Source organism: Anas acuta, chromosome 4 (genome assembly GCF_963932015.1).
Source record: "Anas acuta chromosome 4, bAnaAcu1.1, whole genome shotgun sequence".
Classification (NCBI taxonomy): domain Eukaryota; kingdom Metazoa; phylum Chordata; class Aves; order Anseriformes; family Anatidae; genus Anas; species Anas acuta.
The window spans coordinates 69,536,688-69,550,898 of record NC_088982.1 but is presented as its reverse complement, the minus strand read 5'-3'; the positions used below and the strand labels follow the sequence as shown (position 1 = coordinate 69,550,898).

General features: G+C 47.0%; 1 protein-coding gene across 6 annotated transcripts in view; it reads left to right on the top strand.

Annotated features, from left to right (window-relative positions):
- The first annotated feature begins 6,606 nt into the window (after nt 1-6,606).
- PPP3CA (protein phosphatase 3 catalytic subunit alpha) overlaps nt 6,607-14,211 on the top strand; it is a 190,338-nt gene continuing 182,733 nt past the window's right edge. For 5 of the 6 annotated variants that reach the window (XM_068681839.1, XM_068681836.1, XM_068681835.1 and 2 more), the window contains exon 1: nt 8,924-9,011. In XM_068681839.1, coding sequence (XP_068537940.1) covers nt 8,939-9,011 — 73 coding nt within the window. In that variant the 5' untranslated portion in view covers nt 8,924-8,938. Of the gene's footprint in view, nt 7,064-8,923; nt 9,012-14,211 lie in introns of those variants that run through there. The other variant, XM_068681840.1, reaches the window with a different exon arrangement.

The following is a 14,211-nucleotide window of genomic DNA, read 5'->3' as shown; positions in this document are numbered from 1 at the left end:
GGGTGTTTGCTTGTTGACTTGGCTGCTGCTGTTGAAGGATATTAACACCTGATCCTGCAGGAAAGCCGTGGGGGACCAGCAGGGCACCGGTGCAGGGAGGGAGTCCCCGTGCAGCAGTTGGTTCAGCCCGCAGCCCTGGACGTGCAGCCTTGGTTGAGGATGTTGGTAGTCAATTAGAAACCTGGTTCTGCCTTACATTAGGGCTGCTCTTCATCACCCCGGGAATATAAAATGGATTTTAAGTGAGTGCAAGTGTAACTTATAACCATTATAAAGCAGCTTTGCATCGTACAGCAATTTAAAGCCTTGGGGTAAGTGGGAGTCCGGATTCTCAGTGTATAAATTATGACCAGTCTGACTGAAAATTAATTGAAGATTTTTATATTTTGTAATGCTGCCACTAAACCAATCTGAATAAGTCAGCCACACTTAATTCAAGACAACAACTGTATTCATTAGAGCTCCTTAAACTGTACGGTAATCTCCAGGTTTTAGTGTTTTGCTTTGTAAATATTTGGGACTTTTATGGACACACGTTCAGAGATCAGGTTGTTCTGTCCTTTCTTTCCATTACAAACTTCCTAGGAAAAGGCATAGCACAGGAGGCCAGCACAGAAAACACGTTCTAGCCTGTTGTTCCTTTTCATATTCACCATGCTGCTTTAAATAATGCATCACAAGCCGCTTTGTATTCTGGGAGTTTTGGGCAATTAAATTGTATTTTTTTTTTTCAGTGTTTGTTTCTTGGGTATTAACTTATTAGTGATCTCACCCCTAGCACCAGTTATGGTCTGCTTGCTACCACAGAGCCCTCGGTTGGCACCGATGGCACTTGAATAAATCATTTACTCCACGACGTGTTCCACGCATGGTACCTTTACAGGGGCAGGGATTTAGCCTGCACTGCTTTCTGGCAGCAGAAGACAGCAAAAATAAATAATAAACCGCGGCACCTTTATGAAAACAAATAAGGCTCTACTCCTGCAGAAACAACTACATGCATTCCTCCTTGTCCTTTTGTCTCTGACAACAGCATTGCTCCTGAGAAAGGAGGCAGGAAGGCATCCTGGGTATGAAACAGGCTGAGCAGCCCATTTTGCTTCAGAATCTCATCAGCTGCTCCTACGGCTGGTAGTTTTTAATTCCACGCCATAGTTAAATTAACCAGATAGGGGATGCCTATAACACGAACTGAACGTGTGCCTCGTTACTTTGCTGTTCCCATTTCCATCAAATACCGTTCCTTTCCCTCCAAGCAGGCATCCGTCTGTCGTGATGTTTGCTGCTGCAAGTACATCTTAAAAAATGAATGAGCTTTTCTTCCATTCCTTTCTTAATTTATATATATATATATATTATTTTTTTCTTTTTTTTTTTTTTTTTTCTGGGGGATTTTAATATTCACGGGGATAACATCTTAAGGCCCGATGTGAAATTCTGTGCTCTGTAGCCTCCCATTAAGAGCAGTGCCTAATTAAGAACCAGAGCCTGCAGGATGAACTCCCTGGGAGCAAATGACTAATTCTTGATAGCAGGACTGTGGTTTTAAGCCCTTGCCAGCATCTTGAGAACGGTTTGATGTTGGAGGCTGATCCCAAGGGTACCCTCCTGCAGCTTCTCCAAGTGCTGGCACAGGCGAGGCAGAGGAGGCGGCTGCTCCCAGGCACTCGGCTCCTGGAGGCGCAGGCCAGCAGGGGGAGACGAGGGGATGTCTTTCCACTTTTGGGAACCTTGGCACTGCTGCCTGCCATCAAACACATCTATTGCTTCTACACCAAGCCCTTTCCAGCGCACAGACTTGCAGCGCTTAATTAAAGCTATAATTTTAAAGACATTTAGGCGAACCAGGGCAGTGGATTTGCACTGGGTACGTACACCCAGTTGAATCTGCTGCTTGCACCAGTAAATGTATAGGGATGAGCTACTCCTGCAGGTAAGGTGCACATTTAAGCTGCTGCACATTTGTCCACATTGTCGAGCTCTGCCTGGGCTACGGCCCCTGCAGCTGGATGCAGTAGGGCGACCGGGACTGTGGCCCAGCTGTGCAGGAGCTAAGGCTTGGCTAATTTCCTCTAACAGCAGATGTGTCAGGCAGCTCCACCAGTTGCTCTTGGCAGTCTGCAGTGCCACTTGGCTGTAGTTTTGCTTCTGTCCCTCCCGCTTTTCATTCCTGTTTGCTTAGTCTTGATCCCCGGTTCCTGTCTCCTTTGTGTTAGGCTCCTAGACCTCACCTTGTTCCAGCCCTGACTTATCTTAGAACAGGGATTTTCAAGCTCCTGGCTCTGTGGCTTTCTGACCATGCTCCTCGGTTTGGTAGACTCTTTGCTTCTCTGGTTTCCTGACTTATTCTTACGCCGGCTTCAGTATTTAGCCCCAATCTTAATTGTAACTTGGTCTTCACCTTTGAGCTTAATACAGTAGTTAGCCTGGTGCAGATACGGGCCTCTTAAGGAATCTGAAACTGCAGGGTAAGAAGCCTGCATTACCTGATGTGTCTGCAGTGTTGGAAAGGGGGCAGATGGAAGACCTTGGCATGATTTGTCTCGGGTCTGCATGCTGCTAGGGATGACAGGCACGGCTTGTGGATCTGTTTTGCACCAGAGGCTGAATCCAAACGCAGATTTTCATTCGCAGCCTTGGATGACCATAGCTGTGCTTCTTTTATATTGAAACCTACTGCAAGCAGGCTAGATTTTGCAGGGGGTATGACTGTTTCCAGGGCTCAAAGTTATTATCTTTCGCTTGTGTTCTTTTTTATTACTATCTGTTGACTCTTTCTAAATGTCAGTTCGGCTCTGTATAATTGCTCATAGCACCATTTGTTACTGTTTTCCATGCAGATTCATCATCTTGGAATTTGGAGCTAACCTGCCTTCCCTCTCCAGCATCCCTGATGCCACTGCTTGTATTTTATTCCAGCACGATTCATTTTGGTAGCATCCCCTCTATGACTCTGTAAAATTGTCTATTTTTCTTTGCCTTCTAAAGCGGGCACTGTATCGTTAACAGCGTGTATAAATTCTGCTGATGGCTTTGGGACCAAATCCAGAGCCTATAGAAGCAGCTGAGCCAAATGCCTGACAGATGCACGCAAGGGGAAAACATGCAAGGCTGCGGAGAGGCTGACCATGCGACAGGTTAAGTGCCTGCACTGGGTGCATGAGGATCACACATGGGGAACCCAAAGAATGCATTAAGTGATGGATTATGTGACTGTGTTTTGCCATCTGAACTTGCCATCTCTTTGCAAGGTGGGCAGGACGTGTTTAGATGAAACAAAGAACTGTTACCTGCTACAGGCCCTTTATCTAGCTCCCTCTTGTGTATTGAGGTAGAAGAAATATGGGAAACCATTTGTCAAGAACACCATCGGATGGTGCCCCTTGGCCCTTTTAAGAGTGATCTACATTGCTGTAAAGGCTCGCTGGTATGAATTGCCTCTCTTGGACGTAACAGGACCAAATGGCACCAATAAGTTATACTGGCCTTCCAAGGCACTTGGTGTCAAATTTACTCTTGTCAGATGTAGATGAATGTTGGTCTTCTGGAAGTTTTAGGTGCTTGTAGTCAGGACTGTGAAGTTCAGCCTTGGGTTCTGCGTATCTCCTAGAAATGCCCTGTCAATGCAGGCTAGTAACAGTCTTAATCTTGTGGACAACTGTGTTGTAGACATTATGGCCTATGCAATAGACTTCGATACGCAGATGTTAAGAATCCCATCACTTCTTATACTGCAGGGAAGTAAACGGAAACAATTACAGATCTCTCTTATTTAAAAAAAAATAATCAGGAAAATAATCAGTTAAGGCAACACTGATGTCCAGACTAACCTCGCTGCACATATTTTCCATGCAGCCATCATAATATTCAGGCACACTCTCGCAGTTCCCTTTACTTCCAAGATACTGCCCAAGTTACATTTATCATATGTGAAGCCAGAACTTCCAGGGGCTAAAGCTAATGCGTGAAGGACAGACTCCCTGCAGTTAGAACAGTTTTTCTCTAATAATAATGATTAAAATTTAAAATGCTATCTCTTACAATCAATACTTTTAAACAGGATCTTAATTGGTTGAGTCAGTGTGCAAACATATGGTTACATTTCTAGAGAATAATCTTCAGCTTGCTACTGAAATAAGTCCAGGCAACTCCACCACTGATTTTTCATGGGACACATGACAAGGTTTGGAGTCTGTTAGCCCGTACATCATCATGCAACATTTGACCTAAAATGACTGCCTTCTCATTGCATGGTCATTTATTCCTCCTTCCGCTTCAGGTGGGTGCTGCTGCTTTCTGGAGCTGCTGTGTGCTTAAAAAAATTGTCACCTCTCTGCTAAAATGGAAAAGAATTGCTCATATGAGGTGAAGAGGTAGGGGCTGGCTTATTTCAGACTTGAAAAAAATCCCTCTTCCCCTTCTCTGCCCCACCCCCAGCTCTCGCAGACCTTGTCTCCAAAACCTGCGATCAGAAGATCAGAGCTTCCAGTTTATAATGCTGGGCTTCCATTCTGCTGGGGGATGATATGACTAACAATGCTACTCAGGTTTGATGCGAGAAGTCAAATGTGTTAGAATTTGCCCAGAAACCCATGGACCGTATTGTTCCCATTCAGAGAGGTATCTCCATGTTCTCCTCCTGTTAAATGAAATAAAGGAGTCCAATAGAACTCAGATCCCATGAAAAAGAAATCCCTCTATGGTAAAGGAGGTCTTTGCAAGAAAAAAAATGAAGGAAGAAGCTGTGCAGATGGGGGAAAAAGAAACATTTAAGTACTAAGGAAGTTACACAACCTCTACTACTAACATGGATCCGAAATACAGAATTTTTCAACTCTGTTACCATCACAAGAGAACAAAGAAGGTGTTCTGTGATTTTTCTCTCTCTTTTTCCTTCCCTCATGGCAAGGATAAAGAATTTACAAATGCTCCTGAAAGAAGTCATGAGGTTAAGACTGCACCAGACCAAGACAAAGTGGTGATGAGGTCTTTTACCTGTGATCTGAGTCTTGACTGTGCTGTATATTGCAGAGGTATGATATGTGGTCTTTGGCAGTGGTACTCATCTTTGTCTTACGTAAACTTATCTGAAAACTTGTTATGAAGAAAATAATTGCAATGGGGATTCTACCTTGGAAAGGAAGACTAAATGCAACAAATGCATGAACAAGACCCTCCCTCCACAAGATAAAACGAGAGAACCTCCCCTGGCCTGGATGGCATATTATAACTAAGAACCTTGAAGCAAAGGAAAAATGCTAAAAGAAGTCCTAGATGGCCTTCAGAATTCCTAGGAAGGTGCTGGAGTTGGGACACTAAATGTCCTTATATAGCTGCAACAATAGCCACAATTACTTGTTGAAAAAAAAATCGGAGCTGAAGTCTTGTCCTGTGACTAATGGGGGAGCAAGTGTAAGCTGGAGACCCAGAGTCTCTGTTATTGCAGTCTATCAAGAATCCAAATGACTCATGCAAACAGCCTGCAGTCACAGAAGAACGGATCCAAACTGGTCCTCTGCGTCTCATGAAGTTGTGGCCCACGAGGCGTATGCAAGACCTGAATTTACTGGCCGTGCTGCATTCCTGACGCGCTGCTTCTCCTTCTGCGTCCAGGTGCCGCTAAGCAGTGCCTCCCAGCAGCCAGGGTGAAGGCGTGGGGCACTTCTGCCCGGGCTCTTCTGTGCTCTTGGTGCTTCATGAAGCGTGCTTAGCGTATGGGGAGCTTTATACGTACCTGATGTGGGCTCTGGGGTTTATTTGGGTGGGTAGGAAGTACCTTGCTTGAGCACTGGGTTTGTTTTTTAGTGTTGTGTTGGTGCTGTGAGAGGGATGGCAGGTGGGTGCCTTGCTCTTATGTTCATGGGACCAAAGGGTGGTGGCACCACCAGGAGCTCACCACAGCTTCTGGAGTAAGACTCACGGCGTGGTACTGAAGGCCGGTCACGTAGGATGTTTTCAGGGAAAACACCACACGGATGGCCAAGCAAACACCCCCTAGAAACGCCAGGCGAATCAAAGCTGGGAATACGCGTCCTGACCGCCACCTTGTTTTCCTTGTGGCTTCCTGAAGCAGCAACATCTGCCAACCAAGCAGCTTGGATGGCACCCTGGAGCCGGGCAAGGTGTCTCCAGCTTCTTGGCTGCCCTACACAGGAGCCACACCACAAGAGCTCCCTCAACACCCCTCACCCCGAGGGGGCGCGCCTCATTTCTCCTCTTTAATTAACAAAAAATAAAACCAGAACACCGCTCAGCCCCACAGCCGAGCAGATTCTCGTCAGACACACACCGACGAGCCCCACCGCGGGGCTGTGGGGGTGCCAAGAGGGGGGCACGAAGCCTCTTTTTTTTTTTGGGGGGGGGGGCGCTGCGGCAGGGCCCTGAGGCGGCCGGGGCGCACCTGGGCGGCCCCGCGGTGGGCGGGAGGCGGGGCGCGGCCAATGGCGGCGCGGGGGGGAGCGGGGCCGGGAGGGCGGCGCGGAGCCGGCAGCGGGGACGGGGACGGGGCTGGGGCTGGGGACGGAGCGGTGGGAGCGGAGCGGAGCTGAGCGGGGCGAGCAGGGGCTGAGCGGGGAGAGCTCAGCGGGGAGGGTAAGGGGGGAGGGAGGGGAGACGGAGCCTGACCTTAAGGAGGAGGAGGAGGAGGAGGAGGAGGAGGAGGAGGAGGAGCTGCGCCGCGGAGGAAGGAAGCGAAGCGCAGGGCTGCTGCGTTTGCAACCTGGCCGCCGCTGCCGGCTCGGGGCTGTGCCTGCTGCTGCTGCCGCCGCTGCTGCCTGCTGACCCTCGGCTGGTGCTCCGCGGGGGGGGAGAAGCCGGCGGCCGCCTCCAGCAGCGGGGAGCGGGGGAGAAGCCGCCGCCACCGCCGGAGCTCCGAGGAGGAGGAGGAGGAGGAGGAGGAGGGGGGAGGAAGGCAGCGCCGACCCAGCGGGACGCGGCAACTTGGGGCCACCTCGGAGGAGCCGGAGCCCCAGCCCTGCCCGCAGCGGCGGCCGCCGCCCGGCCGACATGTCGGAGCACAAGGCCACCGACCCCAAGCTGTCGACGACGGACAGGGTGGTGAAAGGTGGGTGCCGCCGCCGGGGCATCGCCCTCCCCGCCGCTCGGGGGGTGGGAGGTGTGTGTGGGGGGTATAAGGAGGGTTTAGGGTCGGGGGAGGGGGCTCGGCACAACGCTTGGGGCCGGGGGGGTCCCCCCGCTGCAGCGCCGCCCCCCCCCCTCTCCGCGCCCAGGCTGCGCAGGGCTGGCTGCAGAGCGAGGGGGAGCTCCGCCGGGCATCCCCCTTCCTCCTCCTCCTCCTTCTCCTCCTCCTCTCGGTTCGGCCCCCGAGGGCTCCCCGACGAGGCTGTCCCCCAGCAGGGGCTGTGCTGGCAGCCCCCGGCCCGCGGGGCTGCAGGGGAAGGCGGCCCCGGCCCCCCCCCTGCCTCCCCGAGCCAAACCTTCCGTGTAAATGGCATTCAGCATGTTGTTTATTCACGCTTCCTATTGCCTTTCACCCCCCTTTTATTATTATTATTTTTTACCCTTTTTTCCTCCAAATGGAACCGCAGATGTGAGAAATGCAATTGCAGCCATGACACGTTTTTTTATTTTATTTTTTTTAACGTGGCTTGGAAATGTACCTCCTAACCGAGATACATACTGTAAAAATGTAGCATATTTCCAACAAGCAGCTCTATCACACCAGCAGCAGGCTTCAGAGACCTGAAGCAGCTCGGTTTAGCTGATGCATCCCCTCTCTAGGTACAGCAAACCCTATTGGGAAGGCTTCGTCGCCGTTATGGGGTGGCTGCCCCCTTTTTTTTTTTATTATTATTTTTTGCACTTGTTTAAAAATCTGCCTTGTTCCTGACACATGACCAAACGTCCTGATCTCGTGTGTGACAGAACTTCCTTTGACTGAAGTAGGTGTTCAGCATGAGTAAGAATTGCTGCAGAATTGGAACTGCCATCTCCATATTGACAGCCCCCCCAGTGCTTTGCATCCTAATGGCTTTTGTCAGCAACCACTCTTTTTGCATTTTTTTTTTTAAACATATATATATTTTTAATGTTTGTGATATCTCAAAGCACCGTTTTCTTAGAAAACTCGGCGGTATTGCAGAAATAATTTTATCGTGCAATTAGAAATCGACTTTGGTAAACTGAGAAAGTACTGAACGAAACCGAAATGCTGCTCGGGTGTCTCTCATCTCTGCTGGTGGCTGTCTGGTGTCACTGTGTCACATGAAGATTTGTTTAACCGGTTCATTTTTTTTTATTTTATTAAACAGTGAGTTCTTTTCAAGGTCTTAAAATAGTACCTGAAGGGGGTAGCACACAGTAAACTGATTTCTTAGTAGGATTATTCTTTGCTGTATCATAGGCACCCCACACTGCCTTCATATAGACTGTAAGGAAATCTAGCAAGAAAATAATTGGTGGTGATAATGGGGGTAGGAAAAGGTTGCCTTGCTTCTTTTCCATGGGATGTCACTTGTGCTTTCTAGAGGTGAGCAACTGGAGTAGGCTTGCAATGTGAAAATGAATAAGAAATAATCATAAAAAAGGAAATAACACCTTGTTAGCACCCATGCAAGTAGCCAGAGAGTCCTGATACTGTAGAAGGCAGACCAGGTTTTCTGATGGTGCTGAGATAGAACCGTGAAAGCAACTTTTTTTTTTTAAGGTTTCATTTCATGTGGTATTTTAACTTAATTTGTGAAGGAGATGTTCGTAGCATATGGATGTAAGCTCTGGCTTAAGCTCCTCTCCTCCTGCATGCGTGCGGTTGGTTGTTGTGTTGTTGTTGCTTGTCTTGTTCATTTTTTATTTATTTATTTATGCGTGTGTGCGTGCGTTAAGCCCTTTCGGTTTGCTGGTGCATGACAGGAGATGTCTCCTTCTAACAACAGTTCTGAGCTGGCCGGTGAAAGCCCCGGCCAGGCAGCGTTACGCAACGATGGGTGCGCTCGGGGAGCTTCCAGCTCCAGCAGCTGCCTGCAGGTTGCTCCTGGCTGCCTGCTGCCTCTTAGGTGGGCTCCTTGGCTTTTTTCCCTGCCCGAAACCATCGAGCATAGCGAGGAGTGGGATATTTCTGTCGGCAAGAACCGCGTCTCACGCTCATTTCGCGTTGCTTATTGAATTTTCTGAACCGTGCTGAAGCTGATTGCAGTCCAAAATAAAGCGTGCTTTTGGGAGAAGGGGAAGATGGCTGAGGAGTTCCTAATGCTTATAAGGTTTTGGTCTTCTCTCTCCTCTGTTACGCTGTTGGTGCACGATTACATCTGACGGTTTGAGTGAAATTTGCAGATCTGGGGTGGTTGTGCAATGAGGGGTGCAAAGAAGAAATTCAAGTCTGTGTGTCATGCGAAGTTTTCAGAAGCAAATTAACTCTTGGTGAAGCTGACAAAATTGTATCCTTAAAGGGAAAGAGGTTCCTGTATGTGAAGCTGCAGCATGCAGTTACAGTTTGAGTAGTACTTTTTTTATTTATTTTTGTGCTCTCCTTAACGTGGTATGCGCATTGTCATGAAAATTAGACAAATCATCTTTCATCTGTGGATTTATTTATTTTTTTTATCCTGTAGAGGAGCAATGCTTACTTGCAGTTATCAGACCATTCAGAGATGGACCTGTACATGCAAATGCTTGCAGGATCAAGGCTCGGGACAATGTAGTGTTGCAGCAAATGCTGACCTGGCATATTTACAGATTGAAATTCCTTTCTTTTTCGTTAGAGGTATGATGCAGCCTTCGCCCGGACGGAGCTGTTTACAAGTTCTAGTTCTCTTTCAGGATTGAGAAAGCTGCTCCTTATCTGCACCGCTTTAAACTCCTGAGACCTGCTAGCCAGAGCTTGGGCTGGGTTGCGCTAGTGAAGGTGGGGATACCTGTCCAGGAAAAACTGGACCGAGAATCCTAGCTCATTCCTCGTGGGTCACAGAACAGCTGTCTGATGTCAACAGCTTTTGGTCACTACTGACATTAGCAAGATATGAACCCCACTGACCTGGAGGGAAAAGCTGCGTGTCAGATTACTTGACCTCCTCAAAATATTCAGTGTTGCGTTACTGCCTTCTAGAAATACTGCTCTAAAGCAGAGTAATCCTAAATCAAAACTTCAAAAGTGAGCCCTGATAGTCATACGGAGAAATAAAAGCAGTATTTCCTGGAAATCTTGCTGTTAGCTAGGTACAGTGATTGATTCTTCTGTGCAGGTCAGATGGTTGTATGCTTTTGGTTTTGATTTTTTTTTTCCTACCCCTTTGAAGGAAAATGGAGTTTTAATGGAATCCGTCCATCTCAGCTCCTCAGATGGGCTGCTGCCATGGCTCTGGATCCTTGGTGTTGGCAATCCTGTTGTGCATTGTGTGCTGAGGTTATATCAAGAACTGACACCCCCCAAAACACCAGCCACCAGCCTCTGCTATCTCTGAATTTCCAACCCTGTTGTTGTTAACGATCTCCTAATGTTTGGGCTGTCAGTTGTTTGTAATATAATATGAATGTCAGTTCCCAATCGATATGTTAGCCATCAGTGTTAACTTCAGATTCATGAAAGATAAAACTGGTGTTTATTGCTGTCAATAACAGGAATTAGCCATGAAGTTTAGGGTTTCCTTTAGTCCAGGGGAGACCTGTATGCGTTCTCCAGAGGCTGGTGTACCAGGCTGGTCTTTATAGGGGTGCTGCAGAAGCCTTCCTGTGAATCAAATACATTTTTTTTCCAGCATGTGTGCACCCTGCGAGTGCTGGGCTGTCCTGTGTTTTTTGGGTAGTTTTGTGCCTGACCTGAGCATCAGTAGTGCTGGTGCATTTGGTATGTGTTCTGGTGTGAATCTAAGTATTAGGAAACCTCTGCTGAGGACCGGTGCTACTTGGATAGTTACGGCTGGCCAGTGGCAGGAGATGAAATTGTTTTGTGCCCCTCCTCTGAGGGTGCTGGAAGTTCAATATCTGTCTGATCCTCGCGAGGGAAAGGAGGGAGTTGCGTTGTAGTGGTTTCTATTGGCATAGGAACGCTGACTCTATTTTTGTTTTTAATTAATTCAATTTATCCTTGTAATGCTTAAGAATGCACTCAGAGGGAGCCTGCATCTAGGTTTAAGCGATGTTACCGAGTGGAGAACCCACCTTGAGCTGTGTGCTCCTCATCCCCTCTTACCACCCTTTTTAGGGTGGTCCCCCCTTGGCTTTGCTAACTTTGTAAGCACGGACACCCAGTAAATTCATGAAACAAGCTGTAGGAGAAGCAGTTGAGGACAGAAAATGAGTGGATGTGCTCACTTCGTCCTTATCTTACAGGTACTTAGAAAACAAAACAAGGCTGGCTTATTTTCTTACATGTAACCCCTATGTTCTTGCGTCTCATGGTCAAAACTCAGTTAATGCCTGTAAAAAACCCATGGCTTCTGTCAGCTGGATGCCGCTTGGGTATGGCAGCCTGCGTGTGTCTGACACCCTGTGAACCTGTGTACGTGTGCCTGGAGCACAGCGCTCGGCGTAAAGGATCGTGAGCGTAGTAATGAGAAACCTAAATAAAAGCAAAGTACAGCGCTTGACAGTTACGCTTGTGTAATTAAACTGGTGATTTATTTTGATTTGTGAACTCTCCGTACCTCTTACTCATTAAGGTAATTTTGTAAATAAGGCTGTACTGAAACAGCAAGCCTTTTACTGCATAAGGAAGAACCACGCGTGCACTGGAAGACACCTTTCTTACGCAACTCGTGTTGCGCTGCATAGGTGGGAGACTTCCCTCGTGCTTTTGACTAATACGAGGTGAGGGGGGAAACCAACTACCTTATCTGTGTGTTTAAAACCTTTATGTTTCTGAATTCCGTGTGGGCTAAAGCTGTCTTCTGTTACGTGCTCTTTCTGGCTGAGCCCAGCGAGGGGAGTGGTGCGTTTGATACCACTGGTGGTGGTGGTGGTGAGAAACTTGAAAGAGGAGTTCATGCTGGATGTTATCAGTGCTTAACTTAAGTGGAAAATATGAGCCAGTTGAGGTAATTTTCCATAGGGGAATGTTGTGCAGGGCAGTTGTTTCCTCCCTGCTATCTATTCCCAAATTCAATGGTATCTACTTCCATTGCGTGCATCCCACTTGGAGATGAGAGATTCTACATGGTTACGCTCACTTTTCTGTGCGGGTTGTGGCAGGAAGATAAAATACAAAATATATTTATCTCTGAGTATACAACCTGATACTCTTTTTATTCTTCATAGTTCCGTGTCTTCCCGAACTCTCACGATTCTTCTCGCCTGGTATTTCTTAAGGAAATTTATCTTGGGCAGTGTTAATACCTCAGCATGCTGCTTATTTGTGTATTGTAGCTTGTATGTCCCGAACTCATCCTCTTTCTTCAGCTCCTTCTGTTTTGCTGGGCAGTTCCTACTTAAAGTACAGAAGAAACGCAATTTAGGTTTGGTACTCCATCAAGTATGAATGCTAGTTCATTTAAGGCTTCCCAGTGATGTTGAAGCAGCAGGGCGTGGGGGATAGTTCCTCCTTTAGAGCTTTAAAGAATTTGGAGAAAAGCACTCCCTTAAGAGTATTTTAAGACACAAAGATACTGTTTTACACTTTTTTTATTTTCTCAAGGATGCCATAAAAGAAGCCACAAGTTTCTGAAGTAAAAGCCACTTCAAATCACCTTCATGAAAAGGTGCCTTCTGATACTCTTTTATATGTGGTTTCACGAGTCAAATGCAAGTTGCCATTACATATCGTTTCTTCTGCTGAATGCTTAAATCATTTCCTGTTCTGATAATCAGTCATTTACCTTGACTTTACCCCGTAAAAGAGCATTTTATGGCTTCTCAGTCGATAATGGTGAAATGCATCATCCCGGCTCTGAAAAACACTTCAGCGTCCGTGCGGCCTAGTTCGTGCAGCAGCGGGGCTCAGTGAATAATCTGCCAACGTAGCAGTGTTGCACCCCGGGTACATCCTCCTAACCATGTATTCCTCGCATGGAGGAAGACATGGAAGAGCCTGTGTGGAGAAACAGGGACGATAGATGCCGTGGTGGTGAATTTTAATCTCAAAGATAAGAAATCCAAACTACTTTACTCCCCCACCAGAAAGCCGATGCTGTTGAAGTAACACCCCCAGAGTGGGATCTCTTTGACAGTCATTTCCATGTGTTTTAAGCTGAGTATGAGGCCTATTTTTATTAGCGAGGTTAGGCATGTTCACGTTGATATGGCAACACTGGTGTGTGAGGAGAACATGACTGTCTTAGTTAAGATTTTAATTACGATGCCAACGCAATTTGCAAGTTGATAGCGCTTGTCGTTGGAGCTGGAAAGGAGAAAGAGTGGAGTGGAAAGGCACCAGGGGTCAAAAGTGATGTGTTTATTTAGGAGTTAATTCCTAGGTGTTTGTGGGTGGGGTGTCCACATTGTGCATGCTAAAGGTGTAGATTTTTGTAGGGGTTTTCATGAAGCTTTGGAGAACATTCTGCTTAACAGTAATCTTAACAATTAAACCTCTTTGTACTTAGAAATCAAGGTGTGCTATACTGAACTTCCACTGCAGCTTTCTGTTGTTTTCAGTCTTCTTTTTTCTTAATGCTTTCTCCCTCTCAAGTTTCAGTGTGCTCCTTCCTTTCCTGTTCAAACTCTGTCCTTGTATTCTTTTTAATTTTATTTTTTAATTCCTGTGGTGCCGTATGTTGAGCAGCTTAAGTGCTGCCTGTTTGTGGTTGGGATGCACTTCACCTAAGGTAAGAGGTGCTCTGGGTACAGTGTATTGCCTTTGATGCATCTGTAGGTGCCTGGGGAAGCGTGTGAGAACAGGGGAAGTGTGTTATGACTCTTCCTCTGACTTCTGTTGTAATTCTGCAGCCAGCTGCTGACTCTGTAGCTTTCTTTTCAGTGACTAGCTCCACTATCAGTGTGCTACTCAAGCTCTGCCCAACTTGTCCCAGAAGGATGTCTGTATTTTGCACTTCAGCTGCTGCTTGCAGGTTGCTTAGCAGTAACATTGGAAGCTCACAGCATGGCTCCTGGTTTTAACTCACGTAGCTTGCAAAAAGTTATGTGAGGGCTAGCGTGGTCATTAGTGGTTTTAGTTAATTTGGGAAGAGAAGCAGTGTAAGCACTTATGCTTTGGTGTCTCTGCAGCCCGACGCAGAAATTAATTAGCAAGGGAAAGTAAGATTTGATGAAGGTGGTAATACTTGCTTGAAAAAAAAGTGAAGTTCATCACGGATGAGTGAACTTCAA